At 42.5% G+C, this 26824-nt stretch overlaps 1 protein-coding gene and 1 long non-coding RNA gene across 3 annotated transcripts in view; one reads left to right on the top strand and one right to left on the bottom strand.

The window, feature by feature from the left end:
* LOC140343267 (uncharacterized) overlaps positions 1-232 on the bottom strand; it is a 9935-nt gene extending 9703 nt beyond the window's left edge. Inside the window, exon 1 of the long non-coding RNA XR_011923289.1 lies at positions 104-232. This is a non-coding gene — a long non-coding RNA (uncharacterized lncRNA). The remainder of the gene's footprint in view (positions 1-103) is intronic.
* A 26-nt stretch (positions 233-258) lies between these two features.
* CHM (CHM Rab escort protein) overlaps positions 259-26824 on the top strand; it is a 62337-nt gene continuing 35771 nt past the window's right edge. The window contains exons 1-7 of one of the 2 annotated variants that reach the window (XM_072429865.1): positions 259-372; positions 7032-7098; positions 13567-13639; positions 13746-13867; positions 23905-24247; positions 25726-25842; positions 26153-26273. In XM_072429865.1, coding sequence (XP_072285966.1) covers positions 324-372; positions 7032-7098; positions 13567-13639; positions 13746-13867; positions 23905-24247; positions 25726-25842; positions 26153-26273 — 892 coding nt within the window. In that variant the 5' untranslated portion in view covers positions 259-323. Of the gene's footprint in view, positions 373-7031; positions 7099-13566; positions 13640-13742; positions 13868-23904; positions 24248-25725; positions 25843-26152; positions 26274-26824 lie in introns of both variants that reach the window. The other variant, XM_072429864.1, reaches the window with a different exon arrangement.

Below are 26824 nucleotides of genomic sequence, written 5' to 3'. Positions count from 1 at the left end.
TATCTTAAATAAATTAAATTATAAAAAGGTTTTTTTGGTTTATTATAACGCAGCTTGACATCAGAAACAACATAACAGAAGCTGTAACAACACTGCTGCAGACCTGTTTTTTGGCCCACTTGCATCATGTTTGGAGCCCGATAAAGCCGGAATTACAAAATAACCCGGCCATAGCAGCCCTCCGCTCTCTTCCAGACATTTCAGTCACGTGTCCACAAGGCTTGGCAGCCCTTCCCTCACTAAAGATGGCCGCCGGCATAGCCACCCACCAGACAGCTGCGCATCCGCCCGTACTAGTCACATGACAAAAGCCAGCTGTCAAGATGGCGGCGGACTTGCCTGCTGAGTTTGATGTAGTCATCCTGGGCACAGGTTGGTGGCTGAGGGGCAATTACCGGGGCTGCTTCACATGTGGGGGTGGGTGGTGCAGGACAGGGGGGCAGACAGCTGGGGCAATAATACTCCAGAAAGGGCAGAGACTGGGAGGGTTACAGTTATACACCCATAGGAAGCAGAATAGTACACAATAATAATAATATTATAAACAATATAATAATATCCCCAATATATGTGTAACTGCTGCAAACAATAATCAGGGTAGTAATATTTATACCATTGTTATTATTACATAGGAGCTATATGGAGTAATAATATAGCAGGGGGAGGGCTGGAGGGGCACCCAGAGGAAAATTAATAATAATAATATAACAATGACTAATAATGAAATTATATTACTATAATTGCTACATAGGATAATAATACAATAACCATTCAATATATATATCCCATTGGAGTAACAGAAGTCACAGGATATCACCCCCATAATATTATTACAATTATTTCTTTGAATATGATTATTATTTCTATATGTGATGTGCTGTATAGATGACAAGAGACGCGTCCTCTCATTTCTGGCTTTATTATTCCATTCTATCTACCTAAAATATCAATAATAACATAAATACATTATTTACAGTTATTATAATTCTGTATTGTGATCGGACATTTATATTTGTCCCTTAGTGATAAAAAAAACTAATATTAGTTCTTCTAATAATTATTATAATAATAGAAGAATACCATGAATATTTTACTATTTGCTGACTGTTATTGTTTTGAATTTATATGTTTTCAGTCTTTATCTCCAGATATTATATACATTTATATAACAATACCCCCCTTCCTGCTCTGTATGTGCCACTTATATATTTCCTGCTCTGTATGTGCCACTTATATATATAGATGTGCTCTGTGTCCTAGCAGTGCGGTGATGATCTCTGCCTTTATCTCCATCTATTGCATATTATCTGCATTTATATAACAATACACCCCAGTCTGTACATGTCACTTGTATATTCATGCCCCTTCACACCAGTCTATACGTGTCTTGGCAGTGTGGTGATGTACTCTGCCTTTATCTCCATTTATTTATTGGATAATATATGATTTAATAAACAATACCCCCCCCCCCCCCCCCCAGTCTATACTTGTCACTTGTTTGTTAGGACCCCTCCGGTCTGTATAGGACTGGGGGTGTTCTGTTCTCTGCCGTCTTTCCTCCGTTATTCTCCCATTTTTTTTGTATCATTTTTCCATATTGTCAGTACAGTGACTGCTGTGTGGCATCCTATCTGTGATTTTATTGAAACCGTTGTCACCAGGACAGAAAGTTGGGGAAAATCTCTCTAACAGAGCCCTCGGTAAAACGATAAACCAGAGTGGGGCGCTACTTATTCTCAAACTCATTCATCCTGGAATAAATGTTATGTTTTTATTAAAGCAGAGATAGTGATACGGGGAAGGGAACCTGCAGAGGAAATCCCTGCTACATGTGCTATAAGTCTCCTGTACAAATGTATGTTGGGTAATTGGGGCTGAGAAGTTATCACACAGGGACTGGGCACAAAGGCAGAATTTTTTAGGCTGGGTGAGAAGAAGCTGTAGGTGGGTGGTGCTGTCTTTATTGTGACCCAATTGTGACCATCAAAAACAGCCAAGTGGCTAATGAAAAGTGCAGGTGGTGTGCCCAGCTAAAAACGGCCAGGGGGATCACTGCAAAGGCTTATGAAAACAGTTGTGAGGACCCTTTTCTGCCTCCCCATGACCCCAGGGTACATAGCCAACTCCATAAAGACATGGGGTCACCAGTTTGGTGTGGAGGAACTGGAGTGAGTACTGACCTCAACCCTACTGAACAACTTTGGGGTGAACTGCAATGGGGGCAAATCCCCACCATCAAAACCCGACCTCACCACTACAGGGTGAATTCTCGCGATCAGTACTTGACCTCACCAGTAGGAGGCACATCCCTGCCATCAGTACCTGATCTCACCGATCGGGGCAAATCCCCACCATCAGTACCTTACCTCACCAATAGGTGGGCTTCCCCGCAATCAGTACCTGACCTCACCAATAGGGGGCAAATCCCTACCATCAGTACCTGACCTCACCAATAGGGGGCAAATCCCCACCATCAGTACCTGACTTCACCAATAGGTGGGAGTCCCCGCCATCAGTACCTGACCTCAGTAATAGGGGCAAATGCCCACCATCAGTACCTGACCTCGGCAATAGGGGAAAATCCCCACCATCAGTACCTGACCTCACCAATAGGGGCTGAATTCCCACCATCAGTACCAGACCTTACTAATGGAGGCAAATCCCCACCATCAGTACCTGACCTCACCAATGGGGGCAAATCCCCACCATCAGTACCTGACCTCACCAATGGGGCAAATCCCCACCATCAGAACCTGACCTCAGCAATAGGGGCAAATCCCCACCATCAGTACCTGACCTCACCAATAGGGATAAATCCTCACAGACACCCTTAAATGTCTTTTGAAAGCTTTCTCAGGAGAGTAGAGGATGTTGGAATGGAATATCCAACAAGCTTAGTGTGATGGTCGGGCGTACACAAGTTTGGCCCATGTAGCCCCCAACCCACCTATATTCTCCTTCCTGCTCCATTCCCCTGCTGGTACTGCTATTTGATATTGCTTTGCACACTAAGGAGCTGGGAAGATCAAGGTGTTGTAAAGAATTTCAGACTTTGGGTGAGCTGAATGCAGAAGGTTTTGAACCCCTGCAGGTGTCTGTAATTGTCTCTCTACCTTCTGGGGAAATTCTAGAAACCTTGAGTTGTCATAGGACAGGAATAGAGGGAACGTTTCCACTGTTCCAGTAACAACCACCAAGAGGTTTTTTTTTTAAACATTGCTTCATCTTTAGATAACCTGTAAAGCTCATTACTGGGAAAATAATACAAACCCTTGAAGTAAAAAATCCTAAAGCTTTTCCCATTTAAATCCGATGTCCAGGTCCCTTGCTTGTGCCATATACAGGTGGGGGACACTGCTGATGTGGCCCCACCAGCCGGTCCCCTATAGTCTCCATGTGATGACAAAACTATTCCTTCCTTCAGTAAACAAAAGAGAGGTGGCTTGCAGCATTGTGTGACTGCGGAAAGTTGGTAAAAAGGAGTATTTATTCTATATTTTTATGCTATAAGTGAAAGTTGGGGGGGTTTAGATATGGGGAGTCTGAAGATCAGCTATGGGGTCAAACATGAACCATGAAGCCTGCACGGTTATATATCCTGCAGACTGAACATGTAGATTCAATCTTTACCGGCTGCTGACAGGTTCTCTTTAATTTTACACCAAACCACCTTCTGCTGTAGGCCGCTGTCATTACAGGCTCACCCGTCCTGGAATCTGAAGCAAAATCATTTATATCGGCCAGCACAATTCTTATCTGTGAAAAATGTCTGAAAAATACAATCGGGGCCAGCGTTCCGTCGTCCTGTCCAGGAGGGAAGCGTCCATTAATAATTTGTAATAGCGCATTAGGGAGCCGGCCGCTTCAGCGTCCTCATAAAGGAAGATGTATTCCTGCTCCATGCTTGTCAATAGGCTGTTTATGGCTTCTGTCTCCTCGGTTCAGACTTATCTTCATTTCAGCTGCAGGATTTTTCATTTGCCGATTGTCCATTTTTAAACATTGATTTCTTTTTTCCCATGATCAGAATAAATGTGCCGAGCCAACCAGCCATTTAAAGGATTAAAAAAAGGAAGGGAACTTTCCAAAAGTTTGTTTACCTCATCAAATCACAGACCGGGGACTGGAGCATCGATCATTCTAGGTTCTGGATTGCAGATCTGAGGCTGACTGGATTCTGGAGAACCACACACTGCATCTGGAGGTTCTGGGGATCACTATGTCCCGTTCACTGCTCCAAAACAATTCAAGCACCTCAAATATGTAGCAGAAGGCTCAGTGAGCAAAATGACAGGGTCCCTTTAAAGGGAAGCTCTTGCCCTTTTATCCCCACCTAAAAAATTCTAGAACCCTATTTCCCAAACTGTAATAGTTGGCTTCATGGCCAAGGTTATAGCTTAGATTGTAAGCTCTTCGGGGCAGGGTCCTCCCCTCCTCCTGTGTCACTGTCTGTATCTGTCTGTCATTTTCATCCCCTATTTAATGTACAGCGCTACGTAATATGTTGGTGCTATATAAATCCTGTTTAAATATAATATTAATAATAAAAATGTCTTTTCCCATGGGGTTAGAAGAAGGGGAATTATTAAACAGTATTTATATAGCGCCAACATATTACGCAGAGCTGTACATTAGGGGTTGTAAATGACAGACAGATACAGACAGTGACACAGGAGGAGGAGAGGACCCTGCCCAGAAGAGCTTACAATCTAGGAGGTGGGGGAAGTATCACACAATAGGAGGGGGATATGGAATGGTGAGAAGTAGTGAGGGTTTAGGAGACAGAGGAAGACGGGTAGGTGAGAGGGAAGCGTTGGGTTTTGAGGGCTCTATAAATGAGCAGAAAGTAGGAGCAAGCCGAATAGGATCAGGAGACCATTCCAGAGAGTCGGGGCAGCTCTAGAAAAGTCGTGAGTGTGATGAGGTAATGAGTGAGGAAGTCATTAGTAGGTAATTAAAGGAGGATAGTTTTTCTATCAGTTCAGAAAGGTAAGTGGAACAGGAGCTGTGGAGGGATTTGTGTATCAGGTAGGTAGGTGGGGGAGGAGCTGTGGAGGGATTTGTGTATCAGGTAGGTAGGTGGGGGAGGAGCTGTGGAGGGATTTGTGTACCTACCTGAGTAGGTAGGTGGGTGAGGAGCTGTGGAGGGATTTGAAGGCAAAGCACAAGAGTTGGGTTTGATTCTCAGGTGAAATGGAAGCCAACATAGAGAATATAGATTCTGGTAACCTCTATCAATGGTTGGTTTCCTTGTTGTATGTTTGATACGTTTTGCGTTGGTCCCGAAACCATTGCAGCAGGTACTACCCAGAGGCAGCATTGGGGGGTGTGGTCGTTTGACATTGGAAACTCCATGTTTTTTAATAATTTTGAACCTAACAATCATTTCAGTAATCCATATAAATTATTAATAAATCACATTATTATTTGATGCTTTATTTTTATTTCCCTGATCAACGTGCCTTTAATTGTATTTAATTTCTTTTTCCCTCGGAAATCTTCTTTGATAAATGCCGTTGCTGTAAATATTCTGCTTCTCTGCAATTTTCCTTGTGACGTCCCGCGGTTATAAATAACGCACAAAGCAGCCTCCAAGGTGGAACGCCGGGATCCATTTTGAGCTGTTCCGTGTAGTAGAGAGTGATTTACGGGTTTGCAGGATGTCGGCAGAAAGCTTTCAAACGGTGCCAGGTCATCAGTAGCCTGTCATCCGGAGACGTTATTTATGGCATGAAGAGGCATGGCCATGCTTCCAAAATTTAGTTATGTTTATGTTGTGTTAGTGCAGGGCTAGAGTACCTGTCACATACACACAGTACACGTTCTGTATAAAAAGCAGGCCTAACAAATTGATGAATAATATAATTAACACCCAAATTATTATGCACTGCATCCCTATTCTTTGATGTCAAGCAAGCAGCTAAATGCATAAAGAGGAAGAGTTTCACTTAAATAAAGGGGTGATTGTACTATATGCAGCATGCAGATCTGAAGACTCTGTCCACCTCTTGTGGTTTTCACAACACTTGCAGTTTTCTCCCGGGCCCCTTTTAGCTGGGTTCACCACCCGGCACTTTTCAGCAACCACCCGGCTGATTTTGGGTGGTTACGGAAGAGTTGGGTCACAACTCAGTAGCTTCCACCCAACTTAAAAAATGTCTGGATTGAGCACTGACTTTTGGCACAATCCAAGCAGATGCTCCTCTTTCCCATCAGCTAAAAAAGGTAAAAAAAAAGCCAACTCTTGCACTTTAGACACTTTTCAGCTTTATTACAGTGCATTATGCTCCTCAGAATTTTTTTATGTTGGCTGGGAAGAAGCTGTAGGTGGGTTGTGGCCCCTGTTGTGACCAAACTTTTCAGTAACTACCCAAACAACGGGTGGTTACTGAAAAGTGCCGGGTGGTGCACCCAGCTAAAAGCGGTTGGGGAGAATGCTGCAAAGGGTTATGCTAACAGTTAGGTGAAGACGCTTTTCTGTTCCCCCATGGCTGTCCAAAGTCAGCTCCAGGAACTTTGCTGGAAAGGAACAACCATCCCAGCTGATTTGATTGGGCGACTATTGTTCGTAATCTATTGTGTGTGCGGTGTATATTTGATACACTTTCTACTGTACATGTCACTTCCTGCGTCCTTTGAACTCTTTTCAGTATTGAAAACAAAGGATTGTTCAAACGATGATATCTAGTGTTTTCATTGGTGTGATGGAAAATCTGTTCACATAGAAATAAATCTGTAGAGCCAACACAGCTCCACCATAGACACTGATAATGTCATCTGCATGGAGCAATTAGCTAACAATGGCCTCGGGAAATAATCATCGTTATCCAAATACCCGCAGCCAGCGAGGCCTAATCTCTGATCATGCAAAATACACAGGAACAAGGTATTACGCCAAAAATTGCTTCCAAACCAACAGGAGGTGTTTGTTTTTTTTTTTTTGTATAGAAGGTTTTTTTTTTATATAAATAGATGTTTAGTGAATACTTAAAAATGAATAATAATAATCCCTTTTTTTGTTTTTAACACAGGTCTGCCAGAGTCCATTGTAGCGGCCGCTTGCTCTAGAATAGGACAGCGGGTCCTCCATCTTGATTCGTAAGTCTTCCTTCATTTTGCACGTTTTCCTACTATCTCAGTGCTGGGTTCCTGGGACTGTACCCCTGCTGATCCCTTTATGAGGAGTTCCCATCATGCCTACACAGAGTTTCCTGGTCTGCACACCTGCTGTGCCCATTAGGAGGGGTTTATACCTTGGCACAACAGGTACACTGTCTTGCTAACCCTTCATCTGCCTGGCATACCTTACAAATGTCATTGCAGGACCTTTTCCTAGGTAGTCAGGAAAAGGATTAAAAAATATTGATTGCAATTCAATTTCTGTTTAGTAATTCTTAAAGCTGACTTATCAAAATTTTTACTTTATGTTAAGGGGTAGATAACTATTTTATAGAAAGTGAAAATTAGGAAAAAAAAAAAATTTAAAAGAGCCCTCAAAACCCAACGCTTCCCCCTCACCTACCCGTCTTCTTCTGTCTCCTAAACCCTCACTACTTCCTACCATTCCATATCCCCCCCCTATTGTGTGATACTTCCCCCACCTCCTAGATTGTAAGCTTTTGGGGGCAGGGTCCTGTCCTCCTCCTGTGTTACTGTCTCTGTCTGTCATTTGTAACCCCTATTTATTGTACAGTGCTGCGTAATATGTTGGTGCTTTATCAATCCTGTTTAATAATAATATTATTATTGTCAGGGGTCCCATAAGATCTTGGTGTTATTTCAAGGGATCTCCCGCGTTGGCAGAAAGATCTCTCCTGTCCAGTTAGTTCTAGGTGAATTTACAAAGCTAAAATAAATATATTTGTTTAATACAAGCAATTACAAAGATCCATGATGCTCTTCCAAACAAGAGGTTCCTACTATAAATTTGGTGTTTTTGTGAGTTCTTAAGTTTGCATCAAGGAGATAAAAGTTTCAGTGCTGACGCGTTTCGCCCTTGTAGTGCTTCCTCAGGGGACAATACAAAAGGAGACACTACATAAGAACGGTATAGAGTTTGGTGCTAAGATGTCTCGGTTTAGTCTTTGGCTATATAGTGCCCGCCCCTAAGTGGACTACCATTAAAAATTAGAAAGAAGAGATTGGGTTTTTTTTTTATTGTGGCACAAGACAATACTGTATTGTGATATAATGCAAAATAACAAAACTGGGAAATACAATTGGTTTAAGTGGTCCCCATTTTTTATGGGATTTTAAGGGTCCTACTTCTAAGTATAGATCTCCTCGAAAAGAAATAACATTCTAACAAAATGTGTTAGGTAAACATGTGACATTAGCCAATTGACCTTAACCAACATTCATATCATGGGGCTAAAAGGTTTTATTACTAAGTAGAGGTTTCCGATCAATTAAATACATGAACATGGATGATTCTCAAGAATGATTTCCATAAATTGGGCTTAAGCCCAACGCATTTCGCTAAACGGCTTCCTCAGGTGTAAGCTGGGACCATACAATATAATGGCTTTTCAGGACTAGGTTCCAACAAATAAGAATGGAGTATGAAATCTGTGATAGTTAGGTGGGATGATCTTCAGCTTCACATATGTTAGGAATATTGTGAGAGATGACTTTCACATATCAAAACATGTCTCCATTTAGGTTTGATCCTTAGTGTGGGAGCAAAGATTAGCGTCTTAAAGATTCCTTCTTATTGCTGGCTTTGCTCTTCTAATTTTAAATGGGAGACAGTACATACAGAAAATTCACATCTATGATTAGGAGTGCTTGAATTTATAGCAATTTCCTCAAAAATAGGAGGTGGATCCAAACCAAGACTGATGAAGGCTCCGTGCTTGGCATTGAAATGCCCCTTGAGATTCAACCGCTTGAAGTGCTGTGGGTGTCGTTGCTCACTAAACACAAGGCTTTGTTGCCGCGTTGGACGAAGAATAATTTATCAGCCCATTCGTTGTTGAAGACACGGCGTTCGAGGTCAACCTTCCAGAGACTGGTAGCTGCGCGTTGCTTCTGTTCTTTAGGCATGGTAATTGGGGTTACTGTGCAGGAACTCCATGATATCGGGACAACTTAATTAGGCCGGATCCAACAATAAATAACTAGGGGGTCGTTGGGCTGCACTGGAATACTGGCTAGGCCGTATCTTGCCTAAAGGCCGGAGTTTGCCTACCTCTGGTCTAAGGTCAATTTTGGGGGGAAGCCAATTAATCTATTTGCGTGTTTTTGGAATGTGGAAGGAAACTGGAGTACCCGGAGGAAACCCATGCAAACACGGGAAGAACCTGCAAACTTCATGCAGATAGTGTCCTGGCCGAGATTCCTACCTGGGTCCCAGCACTGCAAAGGCAAGAGTGCTAACCACTGAGCCACTGTGCAACATTTACCATAGCCTGGAAGTCTTGTGTTGGGTAGGAATATCCAACCAGCCCGTTTGGTCTGTAGATTGGCACTGAAAGGTCTAAGCACTCGTATTGCTTTGTTCTGTGGCTGGAAGCTCCGAACGCTGGAGCAAGTAGGGTTCCCGAAAACTTAAGCATTATTTCAGGGGTTGAAAAGCTTGAGAAAAGCTGCCATATATTATTAGGGTGTAGGTGAATGACCCTCCGAGGTTGGTGGCCAGTGAAAGACAGACCAACATTACAATGGTGGTCATTGCAAAGATTTTCATATGGGGTCAGTGGAAAGCTTTCCCCCTTTTTACGAAGACTATTGGTGTCAGGATTGTTATTTTTTTTAATGTAAGCGTAAGCTTGGGTACACATGTGTAATAATTGTTGTTGGAAAGGATTTTTCACAAACCTTTCCAATGACAAAAGACTGCACAATGCATGAACAAGTGTTGTGCATACAGCACCATTCTACTCTATTGGAAGGGGAGGTGAAGAACTACGGAGCAGCACTGCACTGCGCTCCCTCCCCTTCACTTTCGTCATTGGAACAACGAGCGCTGTACACACACCAGACGCTCATACAATGTCAGCCCTGAGGTGATTATGGCACAAGAATAATCTGATGTGTGTATGTAGCCTAAGGACCTGGAAATCGGACCCCATAACCTGCTGGCCCTAAGGCAACCACCTTATGTTTTATAATACCCAGTGAGGCCTAGGCAGTGTTAAATTTTCCTTGAGGTTTTATTGGTTTGCGATTACTGTAACTATCCCCTGATCTGCTACTTTGAATCTCCTCAAATTATCATCCTTTTAATTGGAAATGCGCATTGCTAAATGTGCCACTGACTGCCGATAACTAACGCCACAGGCCGGCTCCATTAAAAAGCACTGAGTTGCACCTTTTGTTGATTTATACCTAGCCCTCCCATCCTCGCCAAAAAGCAGCAGCTAATCTCATTCAGAACAGGGCCCTTTGATTGCAGGCTTGTCATAAATTCCTGCTCGCTGATTTGAACCTAAAGTTAGCTTCTGCCAAATTGTAATTGAAGGAGACCCGTCTGTGTGTGCCAGCTATCCGTCTCAATAAGCATAGTCTTTGCCGCTTTTTGGGAAAAAAAAAAATTTCCACATTGGTTGCTGATATTAATGAGATGTTGACATGTGGAATTTCAAGGATAGACACTGAGTGATTTAGAAAAGTAATTTGCAATTCAAAACGCTGAGATCGGCGTTCGGGCCCAAGTTGGAGAGGACAGTAAACTCGCAGGCGGAAAGTTGTTTGTGACCTTTTCTTTATTGTTTGAAATGAATCTGGTTCCCACAGTAATTTGTTCGTTTGCTCTGTGAAATTTCTTTTACTCCGTTGCTCTTATTGTCTGTGACTTGTCATAAGTGTGAGCTGATAATTCCAGTTCTCAGGGCCGACAGAGGGGGACGAATTTCCCGGATGATGGGAACAGGCCAAGCCTTTCTTTCTTTCTTGTTCAAATAAAGCTCTCCAAGTTATTTGCATCAAGGTAAAATAATGCCAGGAAATAGTATTTATCAGGGAAGCTGCTTTTTTTTCTGTGTTATGGGTGGCATCTGGTGGACTCATTGGCAATATTTGCCTTTTTTGTTCCTGCCCAGCTTGTAGTTTTCATGATTTCCTTCTTTCTGTGTTCCTTCTTCCCTGTTGGATTCATCATAAAATATTTTACAATCCTGGGGCTGTTTGTTTTCTTGTCCGTCAGCAACATTAAATGAAAAAGAGCAGTTGTCGCTGCAACAATCGCCTCATATCAGGGATATCAATTGTTCAACTAGTTGTGGAAAGTTGTAACAAACCAACATGCAGCAAGTGCACAACTCCTACCGTGAGGCCTTTGGTCTCACTCATAGGGTCCAATTCGATATTTTTGGAAATGGAAGAAAAACACTTGAGTCTTGATGAACTTACAACCTAGTTTATTGGTAATATTGGGCATAGCATTCAAGATATTCAACTCATTAATACATAGGGTCTTAAAGTTTTCAGACCTTCTTTTTTTTTCATTGGAAACGGTGAGGGTGAAAGGAGGGGTGGTGGTGTCAGTGTTCAACCCAGAAATTTTTACCCAGGTGGAAAGAAGCTGTAGGTGGATGCTGGTCCCAAAACAGTATTCTCCCTGGCCCCATTTAGCTGGGCACACTACCCGGCTCTTTTCAGTAACAACTCTGCAGTATTGTGACCCAGCTCTTCAATAACCTCCCACAAACAGCCGGGTAGTTACTGAAAAGTGCCGGGTTGGTCACCCAGCTAAAATAGGCCGGGGAGTTGTCACGTTGTGATGAAGATGGCTGCATATAAAAGCATATAAAGGGAATTGTGTTATTGGCAATTGCCCAAACCAACACGTTGGAAACCCTGACAATTAACAGGAGGTTATCGAACAACCAGCCTATAGTCCGGGTTTACCGCTATCAGAATTCCACCGCTTCGAACCGCTCATTAAAGCGTTAAGGGGGAAGATAATTTCCATGTGATGATGATGTGAAATCAGCAGTGCAGTTGTGGGTATGCTCTCTTACACATGCACAGTGAGTATAGCCATTTATAACCGACTACATCACCCGAATTCGTGCCTGTGCAATGCGAAATCGAGTAACAGAGGAGGAAGAAAAAAGAAGAAGATGGCAGCCACTGGCACAGTAAAGGATTGCAGGACAGTGCAGGACTGACTGTAGGGCCACGTGTGGAGATTACCGGGGGTTCTCTGGAAGTAAAGGAAAGTGATTTTTCTGACCATTCCGATTAAATAGAGTTACATAGTAAATCAGGATAAAAAAAAGACATTAATCCACTAGCGAAATAAACATATCCCAGTTTAAAAAAAAAATCTAAAGGAAGGCAACAAACCCTTATAAACCCCTGATACAATTTGCTTCAGTAGGGGAAAAATTTCTTTTTTATCCCATGAGACAATTGGATGTTCCCTGGATCAGCAGTCTGTTATCTTTACTTTAAATATTTAATCCCCAGTTATATTCTGTGCTTCTAGAAATCATCCAGGTTTTTCTTAAAGCAATCTATAGAACTTGCTAAAACTACTTCCAGAGGGAGCCGATTCCACATTTTCACAGACCTTACTGTGAAGAATCCCGTCCTTATCCGGAGCTTAAACTTCTTTTCCTCCAGGCGCAAAGAGCACCCCCTTGTGCTTTGTAATGATCTTACAGTGAATAATGGGGAAGAGAGTTCTCTATATGGACCACTTATATAGTGTGATCATATATTATATGTTGCTTCTAAAAAAACAACTTAAAAAACAAACCAAAAAAAAACTTTTTGAAGGCCCCTCGCATTCCTAAGTCGGTAAGTATCTTATGTGGCTCATTTTTTGTGTACCTGATGTCTGCAGCCTTTAGGGTTTTGGGTCCCAAAGTTCTTCTTGGATTTATTAGTGGCCTGTGCCAGGTTTACCGTGACCACAATTCTTGTAACCAGAGTTTTGTGTTGTTGATCATTGATGGAAGCGCCCAGTGTGGCCGTGAATTGGCAATAGATCAGAAAATTGAATATAAGCCTTCAGACATCCTAGAGATTTTTGTTCAGTGACCGTGTTCGAACCGAATATGTTTCTAAACTTGCAACAAATTAATAATCTTTTATAAAATTTTCAATGAAGGAAAACAATGAAAAGAAATCTTGAATATATTGGTAAAGCTAGTCCACAAAATAGATTTTTCCGGATGACATTGAGTAGAAAAGTGGCTCAGAGGATCTTTAAAAACAGCGAACTGTCAGAACTGATATTTCACATAAAGGGCAAATTATCGACCTTTCACTAAGGGACCCCAAAGACTTCTAGAGCAATAGATGGAGCGGTTTTCTGTACTTTTGTCAAACAAACTTCTCCTTCACCACCACTATATAGTCCGCCTTCACCTTGATGTCTGAATATATGTTCTATAATAGAGGATCCACCTATAGCGAGTCAGGCCAAGATACATAACCATTAATCTGCGCTGAGGAGTGATGTATTGTAAGTGAATTCTTTGTCTCTCTTTTTAATATTTCTCTTCAGTTACAAATCATGGCCATACTTAACTCTCTCCGACAGTTAGGGATTAATTGCAAAGCACTTTTTTCTTTTATAGATCCTTTTAACTTTTTTTTTCTTTTACCTTACAGGAGGAATTATTATGGTGGGAACTGGGCCAGTTTCACATTTTCAGGTTTACAGTCGTGGATTGATGAGTACAAGGTAAATGTCACATTATCACTGCAAACATTGAATAGATTGCTAGCTTAAAGGATTGAAAGATTTTGCTTAGATTGCCAGTTTACAGAATCTTTCTTCTGATCAGCAGAGGGAAGCCACCACTGACGAGCCCGTGACGAATAAAGAACAGATTCTGGAAAATGAAGGAATCATTCCGCTGAATCAGAGGGATAGGACCATCCGTAACATTGAAACTTTCTCTTTTTCAAAGTAAGTAGAGTTTACTTTGTGACCAGATCGTACAGAGCTGTAAAATCTTTTACCGTCTGTTAGAACAGGGGTCAGCAAACTCCGGCCTTTAGGCCAGATACGGCCTAGCCGGTAGTTTGTTCCGGCCTAACGCCCCCTGGCCAATCCGGCCCAATGCCGACCGACAACTCGCAGATCTGGAGCCGCGGGTTGCCAGGCGAATCTGCCAGGCGGCATTAGTAACTCCCGGAGCCGCCTCCTTGCTGTTGCTCCCCTTTATACTACGACCGACGTTAATATTCCGCTGGCGCGGTAAATAGGGAAGGCTCCCTGAAGGGAAATCCCTTTCCTCCGCAATGCATAAGGGGAGAGGGATTGCACTTCGGGGGTGTCCTGGTGGTGTGCGGAGCCATTAGGGCGGGCCTAGTGTACTCCTGCCCACCCCTGAAGTGTTAGAACATAATATCGGTGGGCATTTGCTGTGCAGGACAAATAAGCCAGACTGGAATATATCAGCATCTTCAATGGCCAAACTTTTGCTGAATAATATCACAATCTCCCCTCACCTACATTATTCCTGAAGGTCAGGAAGCATTCCCATCACCCTATGCATGTAGCCCTTTTACAAAAATCCTGCCATCCAAAATCAATCGGAGTGATCAAGAAATATGAAAGTAAAGCCGCTCACCCAGAGATTGGCGGTTCACGAATGGGGCCTCTGATGTTCCTCCACACCCTCATTTAGGTGCCCTGTGGTATTCGGCTCTTCTCAAGACCCCTAATTTTCTCCACCGCGTATAGAATATCACTCATTACCACCTTGTCAGGGAGGACATTTCCCCATAGGGAAACCTGGCACTGTGCATTCCAAGTGTAATACCGGACTACTACGATAACTAGAAAAAGTGTCAGAATCATAACCCCAGTGAGTCTGGAATGCTCCATATACCGACTCCGCATAACTCATGTGATAGACGAGAGGGGTACCTAGTGTTCTCCCCACCCTTTTATAGACCTCTGTGTTAAAGTGACACTGGAGCAAAAAGTGGTCTATGGTTTCTACAGACCCCGAACATTCCACCCTCAGACAAACTTTGTCCTCTAGGGGGCGCTTTTCTCAGACTCTTCAAACATAAAATCTTGAAAGGCGAGCCAGGCTGAATCTTTAACAGAATCCTTTCCAAATCACAAAAAAAACAAAATTCCAGGTTAGGGTAATTGCCCAGTAATAAAATAAAAGAAATCCTCCCTTACACCCAGCTACTTTCCATTTCCTGAGGATGTTTAAGATTTCTTCTGGGGATTCAGGAAAATTTAAGGATCACGAATACAGCACAAGTTTTCTCCATTCTCTGGGACTTCCCATTATCCTGGATAAAGGTCCAATGATGTCAGACTCACCTGGACAAGAACAGTGGAAATCAAATGTGAAGGGAGTATAACTTTCTATGATTTCTTCTTCAACCTGGCATTTTTTTCATTTGAGGAATGGGGCAAGCTAAAATAAATTATTTTATTATTTATTGTCTCCACCCCTTCCTGTAGTTTTCTGCAGGTAACCTGTAGTGGGTGGAGCTTCTGGGTCCCTTCCACAGCTCTGCTCTCTGCATTACATTAAGGTTTTTTTTTACATGGTAGTAACTGTATTTGTAATGCCATTTGTTGCATGTAAACGGATTTATAGCCTTGTTGGCTGTAGGAAGTCTTTGCACCCACAGACCTTTGGAATGACAGGTGGATAGTGTGACTTCCCAGGGTGCTGCACATAGCTGCTTCGGTCAAAAGCCTTTAGTCCTGATGCAGTGGGTTGGCTCTTGGGAAGAAGGTATGAAAAATAAATATATCAAATGTCCATCTACCGAGTGTTGCTAGGCAGGCTGTATTTGCATGCAGACCACCATAGATATTGCCAACGTGATACTGATCCTCCATGACTAAAAATACAGAAAGGGGTAAAAGCCAGGAACAGTCAGGGTGAGTAGGAGGGGCAGGATAACGCTGGATGTCCTCCAGACAAAAAGTGAGCTGTGCTTACAGCAGCTTCTAATGTACACTGTGAGACGCTCACACCATGCAGTGAAAGCAGATCAGGACATTTCTATACAGGAGGAGACGTTACGACTGTGCAAGATGGAAGAGAAGGCTGGAGTTCACCTTTTCATACATAGCTTTGTCTATGGCCTCCTACAGCTAACATATTGAAATATTGCACTCATCCTTCAGTAATATTTTTGTCGCTCACTCTCACACAGAGTTCATCGCTGACACTTTCTATAACACCCACAAGTCTGTTTTTACTCTGACGGCCACCACCACAAAGTGAAATTCCAGTTACGAAGCCTCGGTATTTATTGGCGCATTCAAACATCGGCCGGCGGTAACAGGTGTTGTTTATACTCGGTAATATTCTCCTCCGCCATCGCGGCCAGCCAGTCCTTGAGGAAATTTGCTCGTAAATATTATGACCCTTCCGCATAAACTAGGCGGCGCAAGCACTACCAGGGAACAAGCTGGCACTTCTCAAACAAACGCCGGTTTGGTTGTTTTATGTAAACCATCAATCTCTTACATTGTGTAATGTGTCATTTTAGCAACCGCTGGAATAAAAGTAGTGCAGCGGGCGTCTGGCGAGGGCAGCACCATGACAGAAATAAGAATATTGTGTATAAAAGTTGTATATCACCCAGCGAGCAGGACGGGCTGTGACTTATATAGATCAACTCAGAGCTTTAGATTAAAGAGCACCGGTCATGTAAAAATTCAAATATTAAATTGTTATTATGAATACAAGCCTATAAAAGGTGATATATATAAGGGTTGACATGTTCCAAAAGTCCTAATATTAGCACTGCTCTTCTCAACTACCTGACCTCAGACCAATGCCCTCTGTTTCCCAATATACTGGATTTATTAACTGATTCAAGAGGAATAAAGCAACAAAACTTCCAAAAGTAAAACTAATTGGCAATTAGAAATATGTGATTATTAAAATCTCCTCCAGTCCTGAAAAGCAGCATTATTCAATCCCATTTGACCCCAGGCTGTCGTGAAACCAACCCTAGTTTTTACCTCCTGTATCACCTGAACACATGGGACAGTAAATAAAAATTATCTTGGCATTTTCTTCTAAAAAATTTTTCTTAGATATGTAAAGCACACATGGCTTGTTGTCCATTCCCAAGCACAACCCCCTATCTCTCCTGCCATGGCATAGCTCTCTCCTCCTCCTATAGTAAGATCAAATTGTTGGTGCTGTTCCAGTTTGTCCAATTCAAATATAACACCCCCCCCCCCCCCCGACTATAAAGTGGCGTTAGACGGCTTGTCTGCAAGGGCTGCTGACATTACATCCGCCGCATCCAGCAGACATCCTGGGGTTTCTGAATGTCTACACAAGGAAGGCTTTTACAAGGAAATAGCAAAAATAAAACCTGCATATAAAACCATTTTACCTGCATATATAATGTAATCCAATAGTAAAATTAAAGCCCAATAGTAAAATAAAGAGCATCAAATTCTCGCATGCTCAATTGAATACAGCGTCATTAAAATTTTTAGTTTTCAAATGCAATGCCAAGAAAGTAAAAAATTGCTTCCAAATGAAAGCCTAATCGTTCCCTCTATAAAAGCAATGTATAATTCAGGGTAGATGGCAGATACGTTATGATCTGGGGTAGCCTCTGTTGCCCCGGACTTCAGAGGTCAGCTGACTTCCTGAATATACGGAGTATAGTATTACTTCCCTGGTGGCACGGCCATATTCCCAGAAGATGTGATTCATCGGGTTCAAATTGTGAAAGTTGGTCAGGGTGAATGGGACATTGTCACACATGGATCGGCACAGACCTGAAACCCATTGAGAATATTTGAGATGTGCTTGATGTCCGATTTTCCCCATCATCAATACAATGGGTGTTGTGGGTGATGGCCTCCGTATTGTGACCCAACTTTTCAGTAACCACCCAAAAGCACCCGGTTGGTTACTGAAAAATGCTGGATGGTGCGCCCCGCTAAAATGGGTTGTGGAGATCACTGCAATACATGGTCTTGACAAAAAATAATGGAAATGGTAAGTTTATTGAAACTATATCACCAGAAATGTGTGCTAAAATCAAAGATAAAGGCAGTCCCTTTGTTATCTGATGTTTAAAGCAGGGCTAAACATGGTGATGCTCACCTGTTCGTCTCAAGGCACCTCCATCTTCTTCCTCTTCCTCCTTTCTATATTTGCCCATCTTGATTGGCTGCGATGATGTAACGTCTGCACAGGTGCACAGGAATTCATTCATAGCAACCACAGGAGAAGCTCGGATGTGCCAAGAGTCCCGGCAAGCAGCGCTGAGCTGTGCATGGGATTTTTCGACAACTCGATGGGCAAAAGGGTGCTTATTACAGTAAGAACATCACCTGCCCATCTCTGCAATAAAGCCCTGTCTGATCCCAAATTTTTATTTAAACTGGAACTTAAGCTAAAAAAAAAAATAGAATCACTCTAAACTTTCATCCCGCAGATCCCTTGATGGCGCTGGACCTTTCCTCAATTTGGTCCCACGCCGTCCTGTAATACTTTGTTGCACCAGGTGCTGCCATCTTCAGCTTTCTTCTTCGGTTCTCTTGGTACGTCCACTTTAAACCAGAAATTTAAAAATCACACTTACCCTAAATACGGCAGATTCCTCAATCCCTCTGACTGGAGATGTCCTTAATTGGTTCCTGCATCCCCTGAAATCCTCCTGCACCAGACACCAACATCTTCCTCTGTCTTCTTCCTTGTTCTGGCTACGTCACCTGTCCTCGCACTGCGCATGCATGAGATTGGGTGATGTAGCCTGCTGTTAAGAGGAAAAATGCGTGATATCTGCATCTCTTTCCTCTCCAGTGTAGTAAAATACCCCATCTGCTTATGCCCGAAGGAGCGGTCAAGAGACCCCCCCAGGAATGCGTCCCTGGAGGCTCTGTGCTCCCATTCAGTCTTGATTAGTTTTTTTTTTTTTTTATAAAGTAATTTGGCCTCCATGTGTTGGGAACAATAAAAATTCAGCCCCTGAATGAAAAATGAGGTTTGTTTTACTTGATTACTTTCTATTTCAGCTTTTTTGTTATGTGGTACGACTTGTAGTACATAAAAGGAAAATCGCTGCCAAAAACGGTCTGAGGAAAATATTAGTCCTCAGTGCTCAACCCAGAAATTTTTTTAACCTGGGTGGGAAGAAATTTTAGGTGGGCTGCAGCTCCTGTATTGTGACCAAACTCTTTGGTAACCACCCAAAAACACTCGGGTGGATGCTGAAAAGTGCCGGGTGGTGCGCCCAGCTAAAAGTGCCTGGGGAGAACCCTGGTCCTACTTCCCATTAGTGGACCCAACCGGGAAATTACTGAAGTACCCATATAAAAAAAAAAAAAAAATTCCATTTTATTTCAAACATGTACTTATAAAAACATAATGTCAATATATACAACATACAAACAATACCAAAACACATGGTTTTACCTTGCAATTTGTGCACATATATAATAACAATCACATTTGTTTTCTCTGCAACCAAATGTGTTTTGCGGCAGCAGCCGCTTCTTCAGAGGATTTGATAGCAGAACAACAAAGCAAACAGATATCCAAAGCACCAAGGTGATGTTAAAATCTGGTTCAGTCGCACACTGCATGCAAGGCAGGAATTATAAAGATTAGTGTCATTGGTATCAGGTGAAGGTAATGTCTCCAAAATTTACCAGTACCCTTTTCCTCCGTCAGTGAGTCAAAGGTTGTTTGATATGCACACTTCAGCTTGATCCACCCAGCAAACAAGCAAGCATGCCAGATCAAAAACGATCCATAACATCCAATAAAATGTGACCTGCTTTCTATTTATAATGCCGTCTGTCTTATGCACATCAGCAGTTGTTACACACGAAAAGTGATTGTGCGGCGAGGCAGAACGACGATCTTAGCAGCGTGTTCAGCACAAAGTCGTGCAGCCAGCGTGTTATCGAGGCCAAATTGTCATTACCCGACAGCATTAGCTTATATATAAAAACTTGATCTGCATTTACTGGGGTTTCATTCAGCCCAGTGAGTACAACATCAGCATGCAGGGTGAAGGAAGCTTGGTCGGGGTAGGCAGTGTCCTGTAACTTGTCCCGTCCAGTGCAGGTTCTGTCACCCAGCTGGAACTTCTTGTGTCCTTGGTTTTGTTGTTGTTTGCAGGTTGTTGGTTGACTGAGCAGAATACAGCACAGAAAAGGCCGCGAGCGATGCCTCCAATGACACCGGTGTGTCCCTCTACACATCAGTAAACAATGGTTGACTTCTAGTTCAGGGATCAAATGACAGCTGAATAATACTTGTCAAAGGTGACCTGCTGTGGCAAAACTGATTACAGACTAACAACTCTTGCCGCATTGGTTTCTGTGTGATAATATTTATTATTACACAGAAGTTCTATAGTGCCAACATATTAGGCAGGGCTTCAGAATCCATAGTCATGTTGCTAGCTGACCTGCAAAGGAGCTCACAATCTAATGTCCCTTCCATAGTCATAAGTCTTTAATACAGTCCAAGGTTAATTTTGGGGGAAGCCAATTAACCTAACTGCATGTTTTTGGAATGTGGGAGGAAACCAGAGTACCTGATGGATGTCCTGGCCGAGATTTGAACCTGGGACCCAGTCCTGCAAAGGCCGGAGTGCTGACCACTGAGCCATCGTGCTGCCCATTTTCTTCCTGTGTGTCATTTGTGCTGACACATTGCTCAGGCATGGTACATTGTTCCCCCTTCCAGGAAGCTGGTCTAGAGCAATGCTGTGCAGCCATTCTAACGAGCATAAGCGAACTAATATCTGAAAAAAGTTGCAGAAGATCAACAGCACTGAGATGGGAAAAAACATGAAAATTGTTTTATACGCTGAACATGCAGCAAACCAGGGTCACCTAGTTTTAGATCTAAGTTTCATGAATATAATTTTGCATCAAAGCAGGTCAAAATTCAGCAAAAGAAAATCCAATTCCTTTGAAGATTTTTAGATGAGACACTTTGGTCCCCCAGCCCTAAATCTTCCAGGTGCAGCTGGTTTGTGTCCAGCACTGAGCGCAGGAAGAAGACAGCACCCAGGAGAATGGTTGGGTCGGTGCCCAGCCTTGGAGAGAAGAATATATTGCTCTTATCCCCCTGTATTAAATAAAATCAAATATTTACATAGTGCTGGAAGAAGCCGGCTGCAGCTGACACTCTACATTCACTTAATTAGCTTTAATGTTTTATTTTCCCATAAAATTCATTTTTTTCTCCCTTAATAATTATATCTTGTAGCAGGAATTAATATTAATGGTCCTTGCCACAGTGCATCATCTTGTAATAAAGATGTGAAAGTGAGAAGGAATGTCTTGGTGTTTTCTGAGAGGGCGAGTCGCCCGGCTGAGTGATTCATCACCGTGATTAGTCTCTGCTGCTTCCTGCAAATCAAAAGCGTAATTGAGTTTCTAAGGACAGATAGATTAGGCAGAAAAATCACTCACGCCGGACACATTTACCAGGCGTGTCAGGAGCGAAGAAAGAGAGCGAGGTGTCTGCACCAGGTCTGGGCAGCTCTGCGACTGCTGTGGAACTACAAGTAACAAAGTGACCAGAAACTGGTGCATAACAAAAGGTGGACAGTCGGTGGGAAAATCAATAAAGCCCAACTCCAGGCAAGCAGCTTCAACACATAAATGCAATTAATTCTTTGTTTCCCCTGTCTTGAGATCTTCACACCCCCTGCCTCACCTGTAAGCGCAGGTGGGTCTCTTCAGTTTACCCCACTGCAGTTAAGCATCACAGTTGGTCAAGAAAACACCTTTAGCCTGTACACAAGATAATGAAAGAGGAAGGAGGGACACAGTGGCCAGGTTTTATTGAAGCTTTCCTGGAATGGATAAGATATGCTACCCTGGGAGAAAATGAGTGATCCAGCAAACCTAGAATAGATTTCCAAAAAATAATTTGCGATTTAGTTGTCAAATGTTTCCAATCCTGGACCAAGTTTGCTGCAGGTCCATCCTCTCCTGGTACTTTAATAAATCAGGTGTGGCCATTGTATTCCACCCTCCTGCAAGCATGTTTACAGTGTTAAATAAATAGCACTAGGTGCTGCAGTAGAGCTTGTTAGGTCAGCCTGTATCAACCCTTTTACCCTTAAACCCTTGAAATAATCCTCAGGTCTTTGGGATCCATGGGGGAAAAAGCCTTTTAAATTGGAAAGAATGCTCCCCCATACCACAGTGGTGATTAGAATACCACTTTTTAGAAACGGCTTAAAAAAAAAAAAACACCTCATACTGTGGGCTCTTCTAAGAGTTGGCCCAAAAACTATGCAGACATCAACAAATAGGAGGTCAATCGACAGACGTTCAGCCTTAGCCCCTAGCAACCTTTGGAGTAACCCGGGTGTTCATGGAACCCTGATTTTGGAATGGCTGTGCAAGATGAACAGTGCTCCCCCACCCCTCTATTTCTGATTCCTGATGTGCAGAGGATTGCAGAAAGAGGGGTATGTGTCCCCTAAAGGTGATGGTAAAAAAAAAAAAAAAATCAGACCATATCCCTAATACTGAAAAAAGACAACAAAACTAAACCTTCATGAGTATTTAAAGAGAGAGTAGAGAAGTCCTGGCATAGGCATTTCATGTAAAGGTTTACAATTTTTTTTCAAAACCGTTTCCATAAAATGCAGCAGAAAATAAAATATATAAAATCCGTGGACAAAGATAAAATGTAGTGACTTTGAGGTTACTAAAAATAGGTTAGCATACATCATGCCCGACGCATTTCACAGATGAAACAGATTCTTCAGGGGATAGGTAGCCGAGAGAAAGTTATAAAGCAGGCCAGATAATGATGCAGCATTTTTTGTACAGAGAAAATACCACGAGCAATGGATCAAAGTTTTAAATGGACTGCAGCAATGTAAGTCTAAAGTGGAGTTCCCAGTGTTCTATGCACAATGGGCCTTACAGCTCTGGATGGTAGTTTTTAATATTATTACACAGTATTTATATTGTGCCAACATGGTCAATTTTGTGGGCGGAAGCCAATTAACCCAACTGCATGTTTTTGGGATGTGGGAGGAAACTGGAGTACCCGGAGGAAACCCACACAAACACAAGGCGAACCTGCAAACTCCATGCGGATCGTGTCCTGGCCGGGATTCGAACCTGCAACCTAGCGCTGCATGTGAGCCATGTCAAGCTAAACTGCCATACGGGACACGTGTGGTGGCATTTTTCGTTCTTCAGTGAGTGTCTTTTTGCTTTAACAAGGTGTTGTGGAAATTACAGAGAACTCCACTTAGGTTTACATTACTGCAGTCTATCCTGAACTCTTAACAATTGCCCATGATATTTTTCTGTAATCAAAAGCTGCATTATTATCAGGACTACTGAATGCTTTTTTTTTTTGCTACCTATCCCATGAAGAAGTAGGTTTCATCCGCCAAACGCATTGGGAGCCATTTATACTAGACTGTTTTAAGTAATCTCTGTCAAAGTTTAGCCTTAAGGTCGGCTTTGTAGCCACTTTCTACATGAACTACAAAGATAGCTGCAGGGCGTTTACCTGACTCCGGGCTCAGGGCACGTTACCTGACTGTGACAACAGTGGGCCATGCCTGTGCGATGTGCAATGAAATGGCCCCTTGTGGTCTTCATTGGACGTCTGACAGGGTGCTGAAATTGTATATACATTTTGGGGGTTTCTTTAGCAAAGTTGTCAACATGTTTTATTTGGAGACCAAGACTTCCATTATAAAATTTAATTTAGATCAGAATTTGGTTATAAAATATTAATAATGTCAATTTAGCTTTATTTGAAAGGACAATGTATTAAATAAACCTAAGCGTAAAAATTAAAAGCTGCAATGTAAAACGGTCAAAGCAAAGCAGACTTTATCCCTGGGAGATGCAGCTGGGCGATTTAAGACTGAGGAGTGATGAACAGGAGTAAAGATTGCTCAATGTAGAAAAATTTACTCAAAACACAACGCTGCACTGAGAAAATAACTGTTTTATTCTATTTTATTGTTTGTCATCAGAAGTGAAGACTCAAACATTGTGGAGGAAATTGGTGCACTCAGTATAAAACCGGAACTCCTGAACACAAACCCTACAGATGGTGACCAACCCCTGCAGGAGAGCCCCGCCCCTGAGCAGCCTGAACTGCAGGAACCACAGTCTGAAAGTGTTGAACATCAAGAAACAACCAGTGAAAGTGACCAAATCCCCGGTGCCAACATTGCACCAAATTCTGAAGGTGGTAGCACTACAGACGCCGAACCAAATGCCGCCAAAGTGTGCCAAACAGAGTCCAGGAAAAGCATTACCTACTCAGATATTGTGAGAGAAGGACGGAGATTCAACATTGATCTGGTTTCAAAGGTCAGTTTTTGATGAGGTATTAAAATTTAAAAAGTATTCACAGTTCAGGAAAATTAAATTGTAACAAAAGCCTCCATTGTGGGTGTGGCCTGACTGCCTGGCACAGGTGAAGGCCACTCCTCTGCTCTAATGATAATACCTTCGTGGACAACTTTTTAGGTCTAGGCAGATTGATTCCTACACAATAACAATACAGATATGTTTGTTTTAACCTGTTTAGAGGGTTGTGTTCAGCCAGTTTTGAGATATTCCTGTTACTCTATACAGCCAGGTGACACAGTTTCTTCCTGTGTTATCAGTGTCACCTCCCTGTCTCCAGCCTGTTCCTTGGAAGGTATATAGTAAATTTTCACCTCTATCTAATTAGTAGGGGGGGTAATCCAATCTGTAAACATGAACAAGGAAATGGTGGGGGAGCCTTCTCTTGCTGCCCTCAACTGACCTCAATAATTGCAGTAAGCACAGTGGAGCTGCCCCATCTGCAATGTCTTTATTGCATGAGATGTAAACTGCCAACAAGTCCTCCCTCATGAAGAAGCAGGCAGGTGCACAGCTTGCACTGCCCCCTGGTTTACTGCAGGTGAATGAAAATAGGAGCCGGGCCCTCTGAATACATTAGGCCCTAGGCTCCTTCTTGAATTCCTCTGTGCAGTGCTTCTGGCCATCCTATGTATACAGGTAGTCCTCGGGTTAAGGACATCCCACATACAGATGACTCCTAGAGTGAAGCCCGTGTGCAGGACAGAGACTTGAAGGGGACGGTTTGCATGACTTGCAGACAAAATTTTTGCTAAACTGCTGAGGTTGTGGGTGATCTTAAGCATCTTGTAACTCTATAATGACCAGAACAAACTCTGCAGTTGTTTCTTTTTGCATATCAAAGCACAGCTTGCTCCAGAAGTTAATAAATGTCTAGGCTTCATAAAGTTTTTTTTTTTGTTTTTTTTGTTTTGTTTGTGATTAACTCACAGAAAGGATTTTATACAGTAACTGACACCATGCTGCCTAATAATATGTTCAGACAAACATTTGTCCTAATTGCATTTGTTAAAAATAGTACCTGTTCTGACTTACATACAAATTCACCTTAAGAACAAACGTATAGTCCCTATCTCATATGTTACTTGTAATCTTATCCCTGCACTAGAATGCATAGTTGTGTGCTCCCAGCATGCACAGCCTACACCTTTACCCTTTTGTCTGATTGGCTGGTCAATGCAAAGAGACCCTGTCATCAACTTTAAAAGTTGCAGAAAAGTCTGGTTATGGGATCTCTTTTAGACCAGACCTTGCTTACATGACCAATTATTGGTACAAGATAAGCAGCTCAGTGCTGAATCATTGGCCAGGTAAGTGGAATCTTGCCTCGGGTAGATCCCAGGTTGAGGTTCTCTATTGTCTTGTCACAGTTCTCTGTGTTTGCTTTGCTCTTCATTTGCTGTATTTTACATTTGCTAACGTGTGTGTTCTTTGCTCAGTTCCTGTATTCCCGAGGGCTGCTAATAGATCTCCTCATCAAATCCAATGTCAGCCGCTACACCGAGTTTAAGAACGTCACTCGAATTCTCACCTATCATAATGGCAGGATCGAGCAGGTAGGTGGTTTTTGTGCTGGATTTGGTGGGGTGTGTAAAAGACAGGATTTTACATTCCTTCTTCATCTGAATTTGTCACATTGATCAAACAGAACCCCATCTGCCATTTGTATTGGGAGGTTGGTTGGAGGAAGCGGTCACTGACCATCACGTTATCTTTCACGTTCAGTAATTGCAAATTGTAGGTGTATTTGCTATTCCTCCAACCTTACTAAGTGATAGTTTTACTTTTTTATGTTGTGAAGACATGGTGCAACCCTTTTAAAGTTGCAGATTTGTAAACTAAATTTTTTTTTTTTTTTGGTTACAGGTGCCTTGTTCACGGGCTGATGTTTTCTCCAGCAAGCAATTGTCTATGATAGAAAAACGAACTCTCATGAAATTCTTGACCTTCTGTGCTGACTATGAACAACATCCAGAGGAATATCAAGGTGAGCTCCACACTTTTTCTTCCCTCCTTCCTTCCTCCTGCCTGCTTTTGCACTTTTTGAGCCCCTTTTTCTGCTAATTGTCTATTAACGACAGCCTCTCCTGCCTGTACCTTGGCCCAGCCCTGCTTTTTACATGTCTTTAGTCTTTAATAACATACTGTAGAATGACATTATTAGTAGTAGTAGTATTAGAACATATTACACAGAGCTTTGCAAAGTCTATAGTCATGTCACTAGCTGTCCCTCAAAGGGTCTCCTAATCTTATGTCCCTACCATAGTCATTTGTCATTAATACAGTCTAAGGCCATTTTTGGGGGGGGGGGGGAAGCCATTTAATCTAACTGCATGTTTTTGGAATGTGGGAGGAAACCGGAGTACCCGGAGGAAACCCACGAAAACACACAAATTTCATGCAGATAGTTTCCTGAGATTTGAACCTGGGACCCAGTGGTGCAAAGTGCTGCCCACAAATTTTAATGTTCCTGATAGTTAGAATTTTGAGGAATTCTCCAGCTTTCCCTCTGCATTCTTCATTTTTCATCCTGTCCTG

Source organism: Pyxicephalus adspersus, chromosome Z, assembly GCF_032062135.1.
Source record: "Pyxicephalus adspersus chromosome Z, UCB_Pads_2.0, whole genome shotgun sequence".
Taxonomy (NCBI): domain Eukaryota; kingdom Metazoa; phylum Chordata; class Amphibia; order Anura; family Pyxicephalidae; genus Pyxicephalus; species Pyxicephalus adspersus.
The sequence above is the reverse complement of the archived record's forward strand: the minus strand, read 5'-3'. Positions and strand labels throughout refer to the sequence as shown.